The sequence below is a fragment of the Numida meleagris genome, chromosome 6 (assembly GCF_002078875.1).
Source record: "Numida meleagris isolate 19003 breed g44 Domestic line chromosome 6, NumMel1.0, whole genome shotgun sequence".
Classification (NCBI taxonomy): Eukaryota; Metazoa; Chordata; class Aves; order Galliformes; family Numididae; genus Numida; species Numida meleagris.
The window spans coordinates 27176952-27200879 of record NC_034414.1 but is presented as its reverse complement, the minus strand read 5'-3'; the positions used below and the strand labels follow the sequence as shown (position 1 = coordinate 27200879).

The 23928-nt window shown below is 45.8% G+C and overlaps 1 protein-coding gene across 6 annotated transcripts in view; it reads right to left on the bottom strand.

Moving 5' to 3' along the window:
- The window catches only part of DPF3 (double PHD fingers 3), a 200009-nt gene continuing 176081 nt past the window's right edge, over positions 1 to 23928 (bottom strand). For 3 of the 6 annotated variants that reach the window (XM_021401592.1, XM_021401583.1, XM_021401587.1), the window contains 2 exons: positions 4684 to 23013; positions 1 to 4522 (listed from right to left, as the gene is read on the bottom strand). In XM_021401592.1, coding sequence (XP_021257267.1) covers positions 22943 to 23013 — 71 coding nt within the window. In that variant the 3' untranslated portion in view covers positions 1 to 4522; positions 4684 to 22942. The remainder of the gene's footprint in view (positions 4523 to 4683; positions 23014 to 23928) is intronic. The other 3 variants (XM_021401585.1, XM_021401584.1, XM_021401586.1) reach the window with 3 other exon arrangements.

Below are 23928 nucleotides of genomic sequence, written 5' to 3'. Positions count from 1 at the left end.
TATATTAAGCTTCATTTTATTGGGTCAAGCAAAATGGAGTGTTGGTATATAAGACATGTAAGGGTTTATTTCTGCCTTTCCTTCTCAGTTGCAGCCTTTCCATTGCCCAGCCACCATCTGATGCTGGAAAATGGTGAGTGTGTTGGGACGGTGCCAGTGCTCACGGACTCAGCCTTCCAAAGGCTCTGCTCACCACCAAATAACTGTCCTCCACGGGCAGAAAGTCGCTTCTGGTCTGAGACGCTTTCCTTGTGCTTCCTCGCATGGCCCATCATGTCTGAGCAGCTAACTCGGGATCTGGGAAGAAAAGGCATTCAAGAACATTTGGGATTTTCTAAGTGCCATTTCTCCTTCACCCATCAGGCTCTGTTGGAACAAGAGAGATCTTCCAGTGAGTTGGAAAAAGCAGCACCCTCCGCCTCAGCAGGAGAAAGAAATTCAGCCAGGGAAGGCATGGCTCATTATTAGTTGAAGAAGTATTCATTTAGCTGTGGTGTTGATGGGTCTCAGCAAATAACCAAATAGAAAAATCACCTCCTGCTTTTCCAGTCCCCACCATGGCCCACCCAACCCCTCTTCTCCACCGAGTCTGGTTAACTCAGTCCACAGTCACTCATGACCGAGCAATGATATAGAAAAATGTAGTATGTGATGGGAATGGTGAACTGTCACCTCACATCGGTTGGTGCCGAGGAGGCTTCTAATTAGAGCCTGACACGTACATCCTCCTGGAAGATGGTTGTACTTATTTGGACTAGTACAATATTAATTATATACTTTGATTATTTCTGAAACAGGCTTTGGGATGGAGGGGGAAAGGGGTTCAAAGGAACTAACCTTTCCACTGCTAAGAGTAAAGATAGCAGCAATGTTGCACAGGAGACACACAGACGAGGAACTGGAGGTGCAGAGAAAACAAGGGAGATGTCACGTGATTAACTCTTCAAACCATGATAGATCTTCAGTTCACACAAGGCACAAAGCTTTGCTCAGGCTCTGCTGCAGGCTCTCCAGGAGTGATGAATGTTTCACAGAGGTCCTGGGTTTCTGGGGAGCCTGGGGCTGCCCTACAAGCAAGGCAGCTTGGGTGGAGGCAGGCTGCAGAAGGCCCTGAGTTGAGGTGCTGGGGGGGAAAACTGGTTTCTCAGCCTGGAGCCACCTCCCAAGCAAGCCTCGAGCTCATTTCAGACGAGCTCCTTGTTACTTCTAGAATGAATCTAAACGAGGTGCTGAACTGTGGAGTCCAGCAGTCTCTCTTAGCAACTCTGTGAACGGTATTTCCCAACAAGAGAAGTCCTCATTTCAAAGGAACCAAACCTTTGCTTTGAAGGAATCCTCTACCACAGTGTATGGCTGTGGGACAGTCACTTCTGTGTCATTCTGGCAGAAACTAATCCTGCTGTTCTTGCACCATGCCTCGTAGACATCCCGTACCTCAGTTTCTCTCTGTCCCAGTGCTTCCTGGGCAGTATCCTCAGCCTGGCACCACACAAGAAGGCCGCACAGAGTGACTGACTCTTGTACTTACTGAGGATTTTCTGCCCTTGTGGAACTCCTGCACATCTGCATGGAGTCCAAACAGGCAACCAACACCCTTCTGGCAGTACCAAAACCAGCTGTCCTGATTGCCATCAACATCCTTGAAATGCAGCTGCATCAGTGCCTCTGCAGGGAACAAGACAACTGTGCTTTCCCCAGGTCACAGGAGAATAAAAGCCTATTCTCTCCTGCATCTTTTCATTATGGTCTGTAGGGCTGGAGAGTTTGGTCTCTCGTCTTGAGTAGATTAGTAAGGGATGGTTGTGGGTCAGAACTGCCACTAATGCACTCCTAAGGATTCTCTGCAGCTGCACAGCTCTGTCTTGAAGACGCAGGGGAAGGACAAGAGGAATTTCTGCCCCGGTAGTGCAGAAGATGTTAAATCAACATAAAGAGAGCTTATGAGAAACAATAGAGGCATCAGGACAGCAGAGAGAAAGGAAGAGTTATGAGACCTGGATGCTGTGGGCCTAAGAGGCATGGAGACATGCATGCTAATTTATCCTTGCACCCTCAGCTCTTCAGGCCACTGAGTGCTGCTGGGCCATAAAAGTGGTGCTGCACTAATGCCAACCATCCCCTGCTGGGGCTGTGGAGCCAGAGGCCCAAAGGCAGACGCTGGGGGACATTCTCCGAGAGGCTCCAGAGGCTCTCAGCAAGGATGGCAGCTCTGCAAAGAGCCAGGCAAAGAGCACAAAAGCACTCCCAGCACTGCCTCGAAGGGCGCAGCTCCTGCTCCAGCTGCTTTCCCCAGGGTATATTCCCCAGTTGCACTCTCACCAGCCCCTCTGAGGCATTGAGGACGTGCAGATTCCTCATGCTCTGCATATTAGTGAAAATGGGACAAAGCACAGGAAAGCAACAGAGGCCAGAGACAAAAGCCTGGGCTCAGAAGGAGGTGAAGAAACAATGAGATCTTTAGGCATAAGCTCAGGGATGTTAGGCTAATCCGAAATTCCTGAAACCAGGAGGTGGAGGGGAGGAGAGGTTGCTCTGCACAGCCCTTTTTCGAGAACCACCAGCCAGATTTGAAAGGCCCAACTTGAAGTAAGTACTGCACTACAGCTTCACAAGGAGCCAATTGAAAACACAAATTGATCAAAGCTGCCATTTTTTACTGATAACTTGTTTGTTCAGGGACACTCACTGCTTCTCATTCCAATCGGCTTGCTGCATAACCACCATCGGCAGCTTCCCTCGCTGAAAGATCTGCTGCATGGATTTTTCCTTTCCAATTGCATTTCCAGGGACGATAAGAAAGTTGCAGCATAAATTAAACAAGGCGCCTGGGGACTCCAATTCAAAAATAATGTAGATGAATTCCTGAGTGAGAGGGGAAGAAAGAGCGGAGCTAAATGCACTGCCTGCCTGATGGCTTCTCCCTGGCCGTGTTCACACCAATTAGCTGTAGCTGCACTGATAGGGCAGCCAGGAAAGCACCTTTGTGCACACATGCTAATTAGCTCGCTGGCTGCAGTGCACAATTAATAAAAGCACCGCTCCACACATTCCTGAAAACAAAGAGCCAATGCCACAACATCCAGAGGCGCAGAACCCAAAAGGGCTATGTATACAAAAGCAAGCTTGAATTTTGGGGAGCTGCACTGCTCAGCCAGCCCTGGCAGTCAGAATCACTGGGCAAGTATAGGGCCCTGCTCCGCCGTCCGAAACTTTGTGCTGCCAGTACCACGCAAGCTGAGGGGAGAATAAACTCCCAAAGGCAGGAGGGAGAAGTGCAGGCTGCTATTTCTCTACTCCCTCCTTGCTCTTTCCTCGCTATTAGCTTAAATGTTGGGTTTTTGAAGGGACAGAGAAAGCAGAAATTAAATGCTCACTCTCAAAATGAAGCTGACATGAGCCTCTGGCTTTGTGGATGGATTAGTTTGGAAGGCATACTACGCACAAAATGAGGCCGGGGAGGGCTGGCAGTGGAATTCCCAGTAGGGACAGGTTCCTTTAAAACACAGATTAAACAGGGAGGAAATGCACAGCATATGAATATGAATTGATGCTGGGCTTCGCCTGGTCTCACTTCATTTGATAAAGCACATTTCCTCATTGCATGTCAATTATTTACAGTATTTAAATATGTATCATCAGATGAACATACCAGCCTCGAAACAGATACACAGATGGACACAGAAACTCACACGCGCACCGCAGCATCGGGATAGGATGCACACACAAGTCCACTGGGCAGATTACCGGAGGACATAGGCACGACCAGAAAGCAGTGAGCCTCAAGCCCCCCTTGACCAGGTCCCATTGCATCCACAGTGCTGCCCTGCAGAAGGGCCACTTCTCTCCAGGATAATTTGGATGCAGGCACTGCTCAGCACTGTGGGAACATCAGCACCTGGCAGGATCTGTGCGCCTCCTTGGTGCCACCGTGGATCTCCTGAACATGGAAATGCTCATCTGCTGGAGAGTTATTATTCTGCTTTTCTTCTGCACAAGTTCACAGCAAAGGAAACACAGGAGAGCTACAGTTACATTGGATAAAAACCCTGTGCCCAGCAATTCTCCAAAGTTAGTGTTATTAGTGAAGATGTTAGTTGTTAATTTTGCACTGTTCTGGCCTCTACCATCATAATCCTATTTCTCCTGAAACAAAACTGCTTTCCTTACGTGATTCCCACTCTTAGTTCTGTCCTTGGTTTCTGCTGGAGGTATACAGATGTCCTGGCATGGCACAGACCACCTCTGGAAACACTGAAGGCTCAGGAATGGATGAGCTGTGGATACCTGGAGAGGCTTAAGAGAAAAATGGACCCACCTGAGCTCCCTCTTCCCCAGACTCCTCCACCTCCAAGAAGGTCCAGGATGACAGAAATAATCCACGGTCTTAGCTGCAGCAAAAAGTTCCCAAAAGCACAAGGGATGGCCTGGTGCTACAGGTAACGCTACCAATGCCTTACACTTCTATTAGCAGCACTTCAGTAGCAAAATAATCCTCTGGTCAGCTTCCTGCCTTCTCTGGGGACTGAAAAAAAAAAAAGTGAAAGAAGAGAGAAACATTTTACTGAGATCAAATGTGATGGCTCAGATTTTTGGCAGGTGTAAAACTGCAGATTTAATGGAGGTACTCCAATCTGAATCAGCTGAGCGCTTACCAGAGGAGCTGACCAAGGTAATTACACTTACCCTCCTGTGCTCTTGGCCTCACGCTGTCCTCCGTGAAATTTCCAAAAGACATTTTTATCCTTCAACCATAGCATGAGAGATGATGCACCATGAACAGCGGATGAAATTGAGCATTTTTTTCTATGGCTTTCTATTGCTTACTGGTGTTCTCCAATGCCTTTAAGTCGCAGGCTCTGATTGCAAATTTCCATTCAGCTGGGGCAATCGTAATCTTTCTCTCTCGTTCCCTAGTGTTTAATATGGTGTAATGTCATGCTGTGTCCTTTCATTCAGAAGGGACTAATGAGACATTTCTCATTCCATCTCCCCGTTCTCCTCGTCATGTGTTTTCATAAAAATTATAAGAACTTAACAACCATATGGTTTTATTGTACTTGGCCAAAATGACCAAGGAGTTTAGAAAGCATTAGTAGGAAGCAGATGATTTCACGACTGCACTTGCTCTTCTTTCCTTAGGAAGCTGGGCTAAAAACAGACAGGAAGTGCAACAGAAGTTATTAAATAACACTGTTAAGACAGACAGATGGCCATTAACTATCACCATATTTGATTCCAGAGTTATGGACCTTCCATTTTACTCTGCCTTGCTACAGCATCCTGAAAATGACGTGTTAGAAGGCAAGTCTTTTGAACTACAGTTCTTCACCAGGCAAAGCCTACTTTCCTCCTCTCTCTTAATTTTCTTTTTTTACTCCACAGACACAACAAGGTGGTTCTGTTTGCATCTGATTTTGGGTGCTGACAGCCGATACTATCAGCACAGCTCTGGGAAGTACATTATTTTCTTCAGCACTGGCAGTAGCAGCAGCATGGGGAGCAGCCAACCCTCCTCTAGCACCACAACAAAACCAAGAACACATTGCACAGTGGGTGCATGTCATTTACATCTTACAAAGCAGCATCTCACTATACAAATCATCTCCCTGCAGTCAGGTAATCTTCCATCCCCATCCTGCATTCTCTTCTCTCCCAGTTTCCATCGTGTTTGGCTTGCTCCCGCTCATGCATTACCACCCCTCATTCTCAGCCAGGCCCTTATCTTCACACCAGGAACCCAGTACAGCCAGGGGGTCTCTCCATCCCTCTGCTCTTCCAGCCTCCTACCTACTGCTCCCAGCAGCAGAAAGGTCTGTAGAAAGGGAGGACATTTAACTAGCCAACATGGAAAGGAAGAGATGTCAGCCATCTGAGCAGCCTGCCAAAACACCCCCAAAAAATAGCGGAAAAAAAACCAGTTGCTGGGAATACTTACCCAGAAGCTGAAGCCATTGGTTTCAGAGGATGGCAAGATGACAATCACACTTGTGTCTGTATCTGTTAACATACCTCTCTGAAGCTCAGAGCCTGCAAACAGCTGGGATGTGCCCATGTGTTGCACTGACATCTGCCCACAGCAACCACCTTCAGCTGGAAAAGCTCTGCTCTTGTTCATAAATAATTGTCTGACCAGCTGCTGCTGGCCTGTGGAAAAGGACTCAGAAAGGTCACACAAACAGCGAATGCAGAGCCCATCCTTGAAGCTCTCACTGCCTGAGTTATGCAGACTCCTCCGGGCCTCTCGCTGGGAGCACTGCCCGGAGTGGTAATGGCTGCCACGTGCTCACCTCTCCCATTCCTTGCACAGAGAACGGAGGCAGGGTGGGACGATCGGCTTTGTTCATGGCGGTGCTGCAGGAAGGTGACCTGGGGGGCTCCTGTCCTGTGTTTGAACAAACAACGCTCCCGAATAGCAGGCGGGCTTTTCCACGCGAAGCAGGGCTGACACCTGACTCTCTGCCTGGCTTCTCCCAAGAGGACATTTTAATGAGGCCCACAGCTGTAATATCGCACAGAAGACATTAACAATGCTAATTACCTAAAGTTTAGCCCATGAATACTCAACCAACTGCACCTCGGAGACGAATTGTTTGGGCCCCAATGAAGCCCCACCGATGGCTCGCAGAGCGCATCAGGGCCTGTGGGAGAGCAGGCACAGCGCACCGAGCTGCCCGGGCAGAAGGCATAGCTGAGACTGCAGAGAGAAACTGTCTTTAGGTGGCCAGATCCCTCTTGAGAAAACATGGACGGTGTTGATAGGTCTCTTGGCATCGCCTCGTACAGGGTCTATGTGGAGCACAAGGCCAGGGGAGAGGGAGGGGGTCTGTGGAGGCTCTGTGCCAGGCAGCCGCAGCTGGCGCCGGCTGAGCGCGCACTGCGCTGGGAGCAGCTAGCAGCCGCACAGACGTGCCGTGCGCGAGCGAGCGCTCGCCTGGAAGAGGTCCAGGGCCTCTACTTCACGCCATATGCACAGTCATTCTGCAGCCCAAGGTCACCGCGGCGGTGCCGGGGGCACACTGGGATGGCTGTTCTGAACTGAACGCTCAGGCTGCCCGTGCTGGAGCTCGTGCTGCTGAGCTGCAAACAAAGCAATGTGCACTTTGCCTCACGAAGCTTTGCTGTCGCTTCTTCCTTCAGCTCCTTAACGTGAATGCCGCGGGGCAGTGATGTGCGAGGAGGGACACTATGCATCCGAAGAGCAGACTTGGTCTACCCAGGTGTCTCTCAGAGGGAGACGTGAATTTTTAGCAGTCTGTGTTGCTCGGCTCTAATTGAGCACAAAAACATCACATGGCAGGCAATAGCCCATTAGCAACACTGTGTGCTGAGGGGCCTTTTAATTATTTTTGTGTTCCCAGAGGACTTGAGAATGCTCTCCACAAGCATGGCGCAGGAATGCCAATTAGGTGGCCTCCAGCCCCGCTAGACAAGGTCCGGTCACATCACCTTGCGTCACTGGCTGAACCCTGCCCTCCATTTTCTCCCCAAGTCTGCGGCTCTCTGCCGTGAAATATTTATTAAAGGGAGCTGCTGCCTGTCGCGAATGTCGAGTCCCCGGTCTCCTTGCCAAGGTCAGGCTGCCGGGGAGGTACTTCTGCTCTCTGTAGCTCCTCGGCAAGACTGACAGGGCTTTCTGCTGCTCAGCGCCAGGCAGGCAGCCCCAGGGAGGAAGTTGTTTCCCTTCCTGAGGATTCTTGTTTCCCAGGAATAAGGTGAGCGCACAAAGAAATTACTGAAGTAGAGATGGCAAAGCTGCGAGCTATTGCACTATCAAAACACATAGTCACGCTAGGGCCTTTTGGGAGCACAAAATATAAAGCCATTAAATCAATTTTTACTGTTGTGAAAGGTCTGCTTCAGTCTTTGCCATCACCCTCATAACTTCCCAGGAAACTCCTACACGTAACGATAAACCCAGTCCTACGCAAGGGGATGTGAGTTTCGCCCTTGGCTTATGTGATTTCCACCCCCTGAATTTAGCTGTGGTTTGCTGAGTTTGACCCTATCATTTCATACAGTTTTAGTGCCAGACTAACGCTGAAAGCTTCAACAACAAGCCGCTTGATAACCCTTTATCAGCTTTGCCAAATTAAATAAGCAGTCACAGCATCACTTGATCGAGTACGGTAAAAACGTTGAGCAGATCTTCCTCCCCCAGTATGGGGCACAAACTAAAGAGACAGGAAAGATATCTAGAGATGGAAACAACTCTGTCAATAGAAGAGGTGAGAACCAGAGTAACACCGCACATCGCTGGGATTCACTTTCCCTAAGCATAACCTCTAAATGGATCTTGGAGGCAAAAAAACATGAGAAGGAAGGTGAGTATAGAGCACGTACCTCACCACTGGGTTGCGTGCACTCAGCGTGGTGTGCCTGGGCCTGGCAGTGCAGCTGGTTGTGGTGGCTGGCTCCTGGCTAACTCGCAGACCTGGCTCAGCTGCTTTGCCATCTCACGGCCTGCCAGGAGTTCTGCTGCATATTCTCTCCTCATATGGAAGCTGTCCCATAGCTCCAAGGCCTCCTGCTTGTTCCCTGTGCCTCTCTTAGCTCTCCTACAGGCTTTTTGGATATGAATGTGCTGGGCTGTGTGGATGGGAGGGTAGGGCCACGGAGGAGGAACCAGTGCTGCAAGCACTTCCTAGACCAGAACCACACCCTAAATTTATGCAGGGATAACTACATTTTCTGTTTTCTCCTTTCTCCCCTCCCAGTAATTCCTAATATTTTACTTGCTTTTTTTGACACCTGCTCAGACTTGACCTGTCATTTTCTCAGAATTAGCGATGCTGCTGAGATCGTTTTCCTGAGCAGTGATGGCTGATCTAGAGCCCCTTACTATGCATGTATAATTAGGGTGGGTTTTCTTCCCCAGAAGCATTACTGTGCATTTATCAACAGCATATTTCATCTGCCATTTTACAACCCAGTCATTCATTAGCATGAAAAACTTCTGCAGCCCTTCACAACCAACTCCTGTTTTGACTGCCCAGAACAGGTTTTCATTCTCAGTAAACTTCTCACCTCACACTTTGTCCTCTTTTTCCAAATCACTTGTAAATAGCTTTAAAAGAAAATCTGTCTGGGACATTTTCCTCCTTTGTGAAAACATATTGTTTATTTACACCTTTATACTTCACCGCTGCAACTACTCCATGTCTTTTATTGGAAATATCATTATAGTGGCAACTAATTACACTGCTATTCAAAATAGCTGCACTGGAAAAAGTTTTAAGTGTAGGCAGACAGCACAGAAATACAAACAGCACTAGTCCCATTTTTAGGACTTAGCAGACAAGACGCATTTGCTTTGATCAGTTTTTCTATACTATCTTTGAAATTCCACTAAAATCAGTCTCGCATGTGCAATACATCTCTTTTTCTATACATATCACTGCTTCAGAGTTCATTAAGCCATTCCAGAGCCAATTGCTGATAAAATCCTCATCTGGATTCAAGATATTAGCAAAGTCTAACTCCTCAAGTCTCTGGCACCAAGGCAACGTGTTGTCATAAATCCATAGGAAACCAGCTTTCATTAGTGCCCTTGGTCATGGAACTAATTGTTTGCTCTGCACTGGGCACCTGCTCATGGCTGTGGGCAGCAGGAAAGTCATCAGCATTTTAACGTTCCTCCTTTGCTGCGCTTTGCTTGGTTTTTGTCTCAGGATTATGAGATGCCGGCGAGGTAAAGCAGCGACTCAGAAGAAAACAGCTGCCAGGAGCACAGGCTCCTGTTTCTTACTTTGAGCTGTGTGTACTGCGTAGAGTTAAAAAAATAGCGCTTAGAATAATGTAAAGCAGAAATCTGTTACGTTCCTTCAAAATTACCCGTGCTTGGTTTAATAGATGCCGGATTAATTGCGTGCTGTCTGAGAGCTTTTGTTCCTCTCTGGAGTGGCTGTGGTCTGTGCCACAGAGGTGAATGCTACTCTACTGTATGGCAAATTTGACATTGAAGGGCTCTTTGTAGGAATAAGACTGCCACTCTCCCCCATTGTTCCTTTGATTAAACAGTGCCAGCAAAAGAGACAGTTTTCATGGTTGTTTTCGTATTATGGGCATCTGGCTCCTAAGAACTGGGCTGAGATCACCACATCACAAGCCGCTGTAGAGTTCTGTTTGTGCACTCTGCTCCCACAGCGATGTGATCCAGATGACTATTTGGATACACACATTTCATGCAGGGGGAATGACAAACAATTTCTGGGATGCTGTGAGTTGTGCGCAGCCGTTCTCTGACACCGCTCTTCCAGTGCCCTGACCCACAGCTCCTCGGTACTCCTGAAGCAACTCTGGAAAGCAAACACTTTTCCTCCTTTTACATCAACATACTTCACAGTGGACTCATTCATTAACTCTCCACAGTCGCCAGCCCTTTTGTAGCTCCCCACTTGGTGAATTACCGCTTAGCAATGGCTCGGCATTCCCTCAGACACTTGGGGATTGCCCAGCCTGGCCCTCACCCTCAGGCACTGCATTAGTCCATAACAGATACCAGACTAGGAGACAGACATCTGCTTTGCTGAATAAGCTTCAACATACAGAGCCCCTCTGCAGAGTTTGACCATCTCATCTGCACCAAAGCAAGAAGGGAAGACATCCGACAGAGCGCTCTTCCCTTCTCTTTCACACATCTATTTGAACGTGCAACAAAGGATACAGGAACATTTTTCCTTGAACTTTTAATTGAAGTGCTTTAATATAAAAAAAAAGTACATACAAGTTCTAAACTCCTGTTTTCTGCAATCGTTTACACTTTTTCTAAATTCCAACAGAATATTAGTTATGTAGGTAGTCAACACGGCTAACAAACTACAGTACAAGTTACTAATAACAGTACAAGATGCTTGGAATACATTCTTGCAAATGTGTATGAATACCAAAGAAATCCTGCAAAGCTGACAGGTTCCCACGCATGTTGCCCTCTCCTCTCCAACCCCCGTAGGATTTCCCTCTTGGGTTTCCTAACCACCAAAACATAGAAGGGCTGATCCTTGGCAGGTGCAACATCATTAGCCACAGAGCATCATCAGCTGTATGAGTGAAGGGTGGGACTCACTCTGTGCTCAGATAGACACCTTCAGGCCGGGGAGAGACACCACGCACGTCTCTGTGCATGACAAACTGATGGACCTCCTCCATCAGTGCTGGCTTACAGTGCTGAGCAACATATTTTTCTGAGGGTTTCAAAACTGATCTGTTTCTGCTGGAAGAAATCAGATCAGGACAGCTTAAGAATAATTGAGAACACGCTGGATTCTCAGTTGTTCTGTGCAAAGCTGTGCAAATCTCCCTCAAAAAGCATCAAGTCTGAAGAGTAAGAGCCCACCCCACCACCTCTCCTCCCCCACAAAAGGCTTGCAAAGCTATCAAGCACTTAAGAAAACGGAGTGTGAGATAAAAGGAGCAAAGGTCCTCCACACAAGCCATATCAAAACAAATCTCTACTTACACACATTGTAACAATACAGTCACTTCAGATTTCAAAAGAAAGGTTCACACTTTACGAAGGAGGGAAAGAGAAAAAACAGAAGAAGCTGTCCTTATGATTATGTACTGGTTCCTAAACCTGTAACCTTAGCCTGCGGCCGCCAAAAATGAATACCAAGTAGCATAGCGTAAACCCCAATTAGGCCTCAATGGGGTAGCAACAGGTGACCTGGAGGTAGTGTACTTAGCTGGAAAGCGATTTGAAAGAAATGACAAGCATTTTTATCCTATTCCTGTACATTTACATGATTGAGGACATTGTGACAAACGTGCTATGGTGATGTGTCTCCCTAGCTCTATGAGCCCACCTACTCACCACCCCAGCATCAGTCACAGAAGGCTTTTTTTCTCTGAAGGAAGAGTGATATCTGGAGTATTTGTCACACAGAAAGCCTTATTTTCTCACTCAGTCGTTCTGGCTTGCATCTGTGCTTACTGTGTGACAAACAGGACAACCAGCTTCATCTGAGACTGCCAGATTTTTCTCACAAGCACTGATATAAAATCTCCTTGTCACTATTGCCCCGAAGACCAATACTTCAATGGCATGCTTCAGTCAGCAGTATCACAGAACCCCTCCCATCTATTCGCTGACTGGTATTAGATTATTCTGCTGGGAAGCTACGGAAGTTGCCAAGCCCTTGTCAAGGCTGGCATCTCAGTTCATCAGCACATTACAAAAAGACTGAATGCCGGTGACTCCAGCTTGGAGCAAAGACACCAAAGTCAATTTCTTTGCTGCCGCAAGAAGGACAAAGATCTATTCAGGGGACACAGAGATGGCATATCGTAGAAGACATAATGGTGGCTCAGAGTAAGAAAACTTCCTCAGCTGTACTGCCTTTTCACTGACTGATTTTCTATTCATATCAAGTGAAGTATTCCTAGTTTTCTCCAGCCACTTTATCTTGACACCACAGTCGACGCGTTACAAAAGTCACTATGATGCAGTCATTCAGCGTACACGTGTGTCACGTTTGGGTAGGGGTATGTACAGACAGGAGGCAGAGCAGGTTCCAGTGCCCACCTTGTTCTTTCCGTAAGGGAAAGCAGATCCCACTTAGGTGAGACAGAAATAAACTAGAGCATTTCCAATATTTAAAAGAAGGCTGTGAGTACACTAACAGATAAAAACCTCAAAAACTAAACAGCAGGAATGGACATTAATAGAACAGCTCCTGCTTCGCAGCCAACTAACTCAGTTGCTCTAAAATGTCTCTCAGCTCAAATCATTTTATCTCACAGACCGTGCAGAAGAAAGAGGTGCTGTGACTGCAGGGAATCATTGTGCTCTCTCAATATTGCCTAGAAGTTACCCGGTCTGCCTGCTCTTCCCTCGCCTGCTCTCTTTATAACAACAGCTCTTTTCCTTCAATGGCTAGCTGGTTAGACAAGACTATTTAATTACGAACAAACTCCAAGGTCAAGGTATTAGAAGACTGGAAATAGATACCCTGCTACTTCTCAAACAAACAATGCATTGTACACTTAGTGCTTCTCTGAATTGTCTCTCCATGGAGCATAGCATCATGAGGGCAAGATTTCCATCAATCCTGAGCTGGCACCACCAGCTCTAAGAATTAAAATGTAAATCAGGCCTCCTTCCACAGCCTTTGGCTCCCCTGCTAAAATCACTCCCTGCCACCCAGGGAAGCCCATTCTTTCTGAACATTCGTGTGAGACAGACATTTCTGTGCTAGGACCCCCAGGGTATTCAATCGCTCTCACACTGGTGACACACCAGCCAGGAATATTTTTTTTACCACTTTGTGTATTTCTTAAATTACATGTAAACTAAAATGGAAAGAGATTGTATCCCATACCCAAACTTAACTATTAGACTAGGAAGGACAACAGGAATGTACTTAGTTCTTCAGAAATTCTTCAGAAATCAAATTGGGATCTTCCCATGTTGCAGGACATTTTTTCATCTTCATTCTGCATTAAGTCTTAGACCCCAGCTGTTGTGTGCATCACTGACACTTTGCTGAAAGGGATTCGCACAGGAAACAAACCTTGATGATTTCATCACCACAATACTGAGAATGGATAAGAGTCATGTCCCACCTGGCGAATCTATGGCATATCCCAGTTGTGCCATGGTCATGGGTAAGAGAGTCCCTGAAGACTGAAAGAATCTCTCAGGAACACTTGTTGGACAACCCGATCTTCAGGTCACTCTGGACCTCCAATGACCTTCCTAAAATACCTTCAGTTTTTGCAGAGGACTTTCAGGGACACAGGATAGAAATGGGTCATACAGCATCCTGATACAGACCATGACTCCACTCATTGTGACAAGAAGCAGGATGGGAAGAGCCCAGCTGGACACCAGAGCTCAAAGCTAGACATTCTATAAATACCTTTTACCTGAGGAGATTCGATAGCAAAAATCAATAAGGTACCGCAAAAAAAAGCCCTCCAGTTATTTCTTGAAGCCATTTTTAAGGATGAACCAGTGCCAGAAAAAGGAGCAAGTCTCTCAAGTCAGAACACAGTTCTTGGATGTTTTGCCCCCAAATTGAATTAATCATAAAAGAAGGGAAGTAACCTAAAAGCCCTTAACAGTCTATTTTTAAATGAGAGGATGTTTTTCATTTAATTCTCGATAACACAATAATTTGAAAATAACTGAGGAAACCATGTAATCCCAGGTGGTTTGTGCTCCGCGTGCTCTTGTGAAGCTGCTATGACTCTACCGCATTAAAAAAAGACATACATTATTCTGTAGCAATTGTCCGTGACACTGAGGCTTACAACATAAATATTGCAATACCTCATCCAGTTTCTGTATGACACACCATGTTTTATTGCAGTAATGTCTCATAATAGATGAAGGCGCTGCAGGGTCCTGTTTGGCCAATTGCTATAGGACCCTGGAGTGCACTTCCATAAGGAGGAAGTATCTCCCCCAGGAAGGGAGTTAAGATGAGGTCTGGATGTCAGGAGAACTGACTAAAGGCTTCACACGCAATGCTGGGCAAATCCTTTCGGTGGCTTTTTTCTCCCAGCCCCTCCATGACGGAGAGGTTTGTTCCCTCTTTGCAGATAGCACTGGATGCAAGGTAATGGAGCACAGCCCTGCTACACACAGCAGAATGCCTCTAAATCAAGAAGCCAGTGTTTTTCACCAACGTGACAGATTGAAAAATGCTTCTGGTACTTCCATGAGTGGGTTACTAAGCAACACTTTGGCTTCCAGGGAGTAGCCGTGCTGGATGTGATCTCATGCGCCAGCAGCCTGACCGTGTCCCCAGCTGGAGCAGCAGGGAAGGCGGGCACGTGTGCTGGCAGTGAGGCCACGTGGCTCCCACAGCTGCCAAACAAGCTCCCTCCAGACCTGCAGTGGCCACAAAGGTGCTACAGGAGCGCGCATGGAGTGGCTAAAAGCAAGGACTGTGCTGGGATATACAGACAGGTGGGAAGTTGCACGTAGGAGGTTATGTCCCACTTGGTAAATCTATGGCATACCCCAGTCGTGCCAACTCCCCTTCAGCCTCAGAGCAAACAGAGCTGAAGAGGACCGGCTCCAGGGGCAGATGCTAACAACATGAGCTGGAGAAGATTTCCATGTGAGGAGACAGAGAAATCAAAAAGGCTGGAACAGATTAGAAATGGGGCAGGGAGGTGAGCTCAGAGCTGAGTGAAATGAGGTCTGTTGCTGTAGAAAATCATGTACTGCAGGAAGGAGTTGTTTACAGATATTCAAAATGTAGTATACTGGAAACTGAACAATCAAGTCCAAACTCCATGGAGTCAGGGAGAAATTTAGGCTGGTTGCTGACTGCTGCATAATGTCTGCTGAGATGTCTCACTTTGCTTTGAAGTCTATGACATGGCATCACCAGAACCAGACTGAATCAGCACCAACAGTAAACAGACCAGACTCATCTGGGGCTGAAACACCTATTTTCTTGTGTGGGTGTACTTGGCTAGTAAGAACTACACATTTTTAAATAAAGACTAACGACTTGTACTACTTAGGCTGAGCCTTCTGAAGACACCCAGCCAGCCTCTAGGCTTGAAGTCAATCAGAGAATGTTGACTGAGAGCAGCTGAGAAGCTGGTCTGTCTTTTAGTGAATTTGTACTTTTTCATGTGTCAATAAATCATGGTCCAAATATGACAGTGATTGTACTGTAAGGGGTAATTTTTGCCTTATTTTGTTAGAATGCTGACACACCTTTGGCATTTCTCCCTTCTCCTTCTTCTCTTTCAAGGCCAGTGACACCTGTTATAGGACTTTGGATAAATTCCTGGTAGGTGAGCCACATTTACAGTAAATAGCATACGTATGGTGCACAAATATATACACGTACAACTTAAAATCTCCTTCTAATTAAAATTAAATACTATAGCACCACACAGCAAGGCTCTACCAATGTATTCATGCGGTTGGCACTATTTTGAGATCATTTCTTCATCATTTCAGAAGTGCATAAAAGCTGATAATATAGTTTTATCTGAGAGATGCATTACGATGTCACAGATTTATCCTCCTCCTTTCCCTCCTTATGATTAATAATGCTGTCCCACTGTCAAATAGAAATTCAACAGCAAAGATCCTAATTCACCCAATTCTCGTTGATGTTTTTCTTTGCAACCACTTCTAGTGAAAAAAGGTGTCTGAAATGGCAGATAAGGAACAGGTGAAGTAATAGTTTAACACGTACAGAAACTTCTGATTCTTAGGTGATCTGACTATCAGCGCAGATGACAATTTACTTAAATGCTTTTGAGCCTTCCTTACATCCAGAATTCAATGAGACAGATTATTCCTGGACCTGTCCCCATTACTGCTGACCCAGGCTACGGTGCTGGAAGAAAGTCAGAGTAAACTGGAGGGAGGGCTGTTGATCTCTGCTGCAGCACAAAAAGTCAATGCCATCAAGGTAAAGATGGAACATTTCTTCCTGCATTTTTAAAGAACATTTTATGACTACAAAAGAGTCTAAAAGAATGATTGTGTGACCTTAATGCAGAATTGGGATTCAGTCAGCATGTGAGTTTGATTCCCTGCAATGATCAAGGGTTTGCTGAACACTTCTAAAGGGAGAGGTGAAAGTTGGTGGTTCAGCCTGAACCTCTCTCTATTTCTGAGTCACTCTAGACCCTTCAGATCAGCTTTGGTACACACTTTCTCTGAAATCCAGGAATATATTTAGGAGAAGAAAAATACTAGGATGAGCAACGAAGGACATTCCATAATGAAGGTTAAAGGAGAGAACATGGAAATTCCTCATATACTTACTATAGCCTTCCCATAAGGATGCAGGGGCACTTCCCTTGTGTTATATTCCTAAGAAGTCTAGGAAGGAAGGGTATCTCGGGCACGACATCCACATCTTTTCCTTTCATTTTGAGCAGCTACTTTCCAATTAATGTTGCTGACAAAGTCTGCGCTGCCGGTGCATAGTGGACATCAAAACGCAGCTCTTACCTGGCACCTGGGCTGTGACCTGACACACGTGCTCCAGCACAGTTCTTGAAATGGTAGTGGTGGTGGTCTGCTTTCCTGGCATGCATCCTTTTAAAATCCTGAGGAATTTAAGGAAATTCTTATCCTGATTTTCAGGATTGTAAGCACATGGTTCTTTGACGGGAATTAGCACTTTCCAAGATTGACATGGCAACAGCAGGAAGAGTCCTTTCCCAGAGGACAAAACCCCAGACTAAGATATCTCATGCACAGGTGAGACATGCTAGCAAAGACTCTTCCAGGGTGCCAAAGAAAGGAGCTCTCTCCCAGCCAACCATGCCATTCCTTCAAGATGTGGAGAGATGACCATGAAATGGACTTCTTGTACTTTATCACTCAGAATATGAAGACTCAAAACTGCCTTTCCCTTGCCCTGGCTCCTGAGAAATGGGGAGAGCGGGGATGTTTCCTGATGCACTGTGGAAGTGAAATCTGTGGTCTGAAAAGAAAATATCAGTACCTGAAAATCAGCATGAAGGGCTTTATTGTTAACTTATGCATGCACAGGGGGTAAGCTGGTCTGGAAATTATAGTTTCCTCATTTCAGAACAACAGTAACAATATTTATTCTAAATGCACAGATGAATGCCATAATACTTTGCATTTTCACCCGGTGTGGCAGAAATGTATTGCAAACATTAATAAGCTATTGGCTTAATTCCCCATCAGCAAAACACCTGATGTTCTGCTGACATTTATGAAAGAAAGGAGTAAACCCCACCAAGTCCCTCCTCTCCATGTCCCCGCAGAGTGGCTGCTGTTGTTTGCCATTCCTGCAAACACTCTGCTGAGCACTTTGATGTGGGTGAATGTGGGACTCCCCAACCTGTCCAGAGGTGCAGACAGGGGGCAGGACTATCGGCGCCGCTCCTCCACCCAGAGGAGAGCTGCAAACCCTTTTCTCCATGGAAACAAGCCCCACACTTCCCAACTCCACCTAGAGACACCAGGTCCACACCAGTGACAGCCCTACCTGCTGGTCACCATCAGTCTGAAGCAGTTTCAACTTTTCTGATATTTCCCCCTTCTTTTGTATGAAATGATATGTCAGATTACACTTGGATATGTGAATAACTGTGGTTCCCTCAAAAGCAATTTTTTTTTAAAATAAATTTATACTACACAGAAAAGTCACATCCAGCCCTACCTGGAATTTCCTTGTGCACAATGCATATGACCCCTCCAGCAGTAACAAGCTTAATTCATATTCCTTTCTGTCCCCATGCTCTCCCCATTCCCCAGTGACTCCTGACAGACCACGTGTGTCAAGGTGTGTGGAACATGCACCAGCCCCGCAGTGCAAAACGGTGCAGGAGGCTCTTCCTTTGGGTCAGAATTTACTGAGCCCCTTTTAAAGAAAGGTGAGGAATAACAATTTCAAAGTTATTTAGAGTAACGTCAGCTTCAGAACACACTTAGCAGTGGCTTTCCTAGCTCAAGGGCTGGCCTAAAGTATGCTTTTACTCAGATGCTGCAGATTCAATCCAAAGATGGTGACCATTTCTCTGCCTGCTGGCTTCAGAGCCACCACCGCAGCCCCACAGCAGCTCCTCTCCCTGCCACCACGGGCACACATAGGGCAGTCCTGCATACATAGCTATGGGGGAAAGCCAGAACGAAGCAACAGTTTCACACAATGCAGTCTGAATTGCTCATTCCCTGGAAAAGCCTGACGTAGCTGGCACCAATGCAGTGCCATTGTGGGCACGACAGACATAATGCACTATTTACTGCAACCATCAAGGTGATTTTCTGTAAGTGACCTTTTTTAGGTCACCCAAAATGGGTTAAAATGAGAAGGATTTCATGAATATGCTAAACTAACATATTTTAAGTCTGTTATCCAGAGACATCTTGATTTAAATACATCCCCTTGACCAGTAAACATGAGTTTTTATAAGGACAGGAAGAACAATTACATCATCTAGTCTAGCTTCCTCCACAGCACAAAATTTCTTCAGTCTGACATTCCTGTGTTTAACTAAAATTGTATTTAATCAAAATACATCTCTTGGGAACGGTCCCAGTCTTGATTTGAAGATTTTGAGGGATGCAGAATCTACCTCCCTCTGTCCTGATTTGTGCTAATATAGAGCTTGCCTTGCCTACACAGAGCTTTAAAACATGTCAGAATTTGATCACCTCATGGGCTGGCAACAAGCTCCCACACGAAGTGTGAATCCCACCATGCAGGAGAGCAGGTACAGGGATGATTTACCAAGTCCATCACTGATTAAAAACCAAACAAGCAAAAAAGAGAAATTCCAGCTGTCTCCAGAGTGGATAAGGAGCACAGCATCTTGAATTTTGTCTCAGTTCAGACTGCCTGATTAAATGGAAACCCAACATGTCTTTGTCTAGCAGCTTTCCCTGCCCACTTGGCTTTGTTATCTCTCAGATGAAATGTCCCCTTGCTGCCCTTCCCACTGCACCACAAACATTTACCTAATGAATTAGTTCATTTTATAAAGCTGATGGGAACCACCTGCCCATGAAACGCTCACCACACTCTGCCACTTTCAACAACAAGCATTGCTCCATGGGCAGTGTTGCATGTGCTGCCTCAAGAAGAAAGAGAAGCTCATGGAGCCAGGATCCTCAGACTACTTGCTGCCCACACCACATCAGTCACATGCTAGTTCAGGATGTGCCTGGTTTTGCCAAAGCAGCTCACTCCAATGGCCATATAGGAAGGGTGTCCCAGCGGTACTCTGATGGCAGGGAAGTGGTTCTCTGAAGTTCTGAACTTCTTGATTGTGCCATCACCTCCCCGCATCTTGGTAAAGCAGGTACAGCATCAAACACTTGGGAGCTTGATTAGTATTTCTGAAGTGCACCAAGATGTACAGTTCTGAATGCATGCCAACAACATCCCTGGGAGGAATGTACCAGCCTCTTTTCTAGGAGGGAGCTCAAAAAGTAGGGAGCTTGCAGCTGGAGGATATCCTCAGCCTGGGACAGCTGGCATATCATTTGCCGCTGAGAGTTACTTGGGGCTGCCCAGCTATGTTATAGCATGGAGCTGAAGAGATCACCATGGATAAGTTCCCTCTTTCACTGAGCTCCGACAATATTTTGCTGCAGAAGATCTAGCAATCCATCCTTCCATCATACCTCGTTAGAGGTGAAACTTCAGCAATGCCACAGAGAGATACTTACAAACATGAAAGACAGCATTCACCGTGGTGTGGGAGAAAAAAATGGTCCATGGTATGGATCAAAATGGCAAAACAGGAGAGCAGGCGTGCATAAAAAGCACAGCTCATCAGTTAGCGTCTCCATCTCAGGGACAGAACACTGACTTTCTGCACCAGTTGCTCCCACCACCAGCTCACAAAGGATCACTGGGTGCTTAGACATAAAGCCACCGCTGTATGCCTGAACAAAGGCTGAAGCTATATGTATTTTTTTTCCATCCCAAGGTCAACACAAATACCAGCAAATGTGAAGGCAACAACTCATTATAATGGAGCTCACTAAGCCCAGTCACTCAGGCAGCTGAGCACCAACTTGAACACCAGCAGCCACTCTGCTGCTCCCATCATCAGCTCCATCACAGAATTTCCTTCCAGCACTCACACTCCCAGCTCCTGTCTCTCGAACCGAAACACTCACTTTATATGATACAGTCAAGCAGCATCCCTGCCGAGCACATACTTGCCCTCCTAGTCAGAGCAGCAGCACGAACCGTGCAGTGGTCCCAAAGTGTCAGATCAGCAGAGCAGATGGGTGCCAAAGCTCATGCAGAGGAGCTGCCCAGGCTCAGGGTAGATCCCCTCAGGGTGGCTCACTCCATGCTGCCCTGCAACCAGGATCACGGACTACCAGCAGGACATGTCCCCACGTCCACCCATCAAACTGGGTGACAGCAGCTCAGCAGTGAGAATGGGACCACAGGGGTGGGCAGTCCGTTGGACTGGGAGGAAGAAGCTTTGTTTGACATTTTTTCTAGAGCTTTGTCCAGAGAGGTACCAGACACCTCATGCTGGTAGGTCCTGCACCTGATGCTCAAATTTCTTGATACTCTTGGCTTGCCCGGGACTGTCACACAGAAAGTTAATGTATTCAATGAATGTCACAGGTAGCCATTGTGGCCACTCCTGGAGGAATTTGGTCCAATACAACTAGGATAAACACATCCTAAACCCCTTTTCTACAGTTTAAAGCACTCCCACTGCATTCTGAGACAACGCTGTGAGAGCACGTGGGAGAATCCAACAGCTGACACAACTACTGTTAGCTGAACAAAACACTAAAGATGAACAAACTATCTAAATAATGAGGAATAGTGCATTAGGTCAGCATAGTTCATTCTAACTAAGTGTAATTATCAGGAGAAAAAAGAAAAATTAGTTCACTGCTACTCTTTCACAGTGTCCTTTCAGGGACATTTCATTTTGCAGAAAAGTTTCAACCAGAATAAATATCCCAAATATAACCTTCAGTGTTCTTACCTACTTGTACAGGCAACTCAAATCACGTGTCGCTTGGGACTCTCATAAATTTATATCTTAATCCTACTTAAATCTATGCATAGAAGGAAATATAAATCACACCCAAGAAAATGGTCATTCTGGGCTACTTGGCTGTTTGGGGAGTTGCATGTTTTTAACCTTAAAAGATGCATCTGGTAAAAATGTTTTAATGTACTCACTTGTCCTCCTAGTGATGTCGTAAGTTAATCAAAGGGACTCAACTGTGAAAACATTTTTTCAATCGATGCTCTTGCTTAGTGTTTCCCCATTTCACATGAGGTTTGTTTGCACAAAGTACAACTATTCCTATTGAAGTTTTAAAATAACTATGAAAATCCTTCTTTTCATATTAGTTTCAAGTAAATGATTCCTTTCACTGGAGCTTGAGAAGGCTTCTGCCACAAATGCAAAATAGAGAATTTGGGGGCAAAATGACTTGAAAATTCAACAAATCTTGATAATTATTTTGATAAAAAATAGTACAACCCTGGAAATGCTGGAAGTTCTGATTGGGCAATTCCCAAAATAAAATTTCAGCTTTCAATTGCAGAATATTTTAGTTCAGAAATTTGAAAAAAAAATCATCAAAAGTGCTTCATGTGACCCTATGCCAATGTTGTTCCTATTTTTGGCTTACTTTAGATTGCTCAGAAAACTGGAACCTCTATTTTCTACGATCAACGTGAAATGACAGTTTTCTTTCATTCCGTTTTCTGAGCCGGACAGCAAGCCAGTTACATCCAGAACCACTCACAACTTTTTTCAGTAAAAATAAAATGATGCGTCTGAACTGCGTGATAGCACTGGATTGGGACGGTGTGCCCGAATATTCAAAAATACCAAACACAGCATTTAAGCATCTGTGTATGTTCACACTGGCAGTGCTCTTCCTTCAGAAATACTAAAACCAGATGTCTGAAGATCTGCCAAATCAAAGCATTTGATCCAAGAGAGAAAGTGTCACTCCCCCCAAATTTTGATCAGTGCTTCTCTCTGACAACACATTGTTCGCAACGTGGGAACGCAACACAAAGCCACCCTAAGAATACAGAGCAGTTGCAGTAAAGAGACTTCCAGGCAAACCTTTGGGCGGTAACAACTGGTGCTGCTTCCCACCAAAGCACTCACCAACAAATCCTTGGGAGATTTCTTACTATTTCTCCTTCGGAAGAAAACTAAACAGAAAGCACAAGGCCACACAAAATTGACTTCTCCATGTCGATATAACAACCCTCCCCCTTCTATAATGCATGTGAGCCCGTAACGGTAAGCAGCAACCATGCATAGCAGTGAAGAGATTTCATCCAGAGCATCAGGAAAGTATGTGATCCTTCTAGTAGAGCCTGCATCAGTGACAGTGAATACCACAGATACCTCTTCCTGTACTTGAGTGTTCATTCGTTTTGAAGTGGGTTGTGTCTTTGTGTTCTGGATGGGAATTGTGTGCTGGTATGACAACAACAGGAGCAAAGTGTTTCTTGATTGCTGGAGCTCCTCAGGCCTGGAAGCCAAAAGCTGATGCTCTCTCTCTGAGCAGCTCCCGGCACAAATGACAACTCCAACTCCCTGCAAATGAAGAAATCCTTCTTACGACACCAAATCCAGATACTCAGAGTTTATGTCAAGATTGCCTTGAATAGGAAGGATATCAGCTACTTCTGACATTGGAATTGCCTATACGTGTCTGGAGCCAGCTTTGTTGCCCTTGATGTCATGCACGTAGGCTCTTTATACAAGTTAAAAAACAGCTGGGATGTGCATTTCTGATACAGGTGTTTTATATTTTGACACATCCAATACACCACCTCCCAGTCAAAAAGCAGCCTTTACCTAATTATTGGCACCATTTCAAAATTTTCCCCTCCTTACCTCCTATTTGTCAAAGTTACAAATATTTAGCTGCTGCAGGTAGGATTGATTGTAATTATTCTTGTCTCACCCCTCATGTAAACTACAGCCTTTGCACTCAGATGTCTCCTTCTCCATTTCTACTGCTCTCTGCAGATTTAAGTCAGAGAATCAGTAATGTTAAGGGACTAATCCTTCAGCTCTAAAACCAAGTGGCAAACTATAACCAGTAGTAGTAAATTCAGACTGAATCCTCATCAGAGGACATAACTGCACACTGAATGTAATATAGACTGTAAAACCCTTACCCCTTTACAGGGCACAGACAGGTCAGAAAATGAAGGTTTTTCCTCCAAATCCAATCTCCTGACAACAGACTCAGCAATTCCAGAGAGGATATTCTCATCTGGCGTTTTCTCTCTGGGACCTTGACTTCTTAGGAAGTCTAAAGTCACTGTTCACAGGAGCTCAACCCAGCTGCCTGAACTGAGGTGTCCAGTGCCATCTGGGACATCCAAAGGTACCCACGACCTGCAGAAGAGCCGTGTGTGGGGAGATGAAGGACAGATCAGACAAGATTGCAGAGGACATCTCAGATCACACTAGCCCTCAAAGTCTACTCATTTGCTTTCT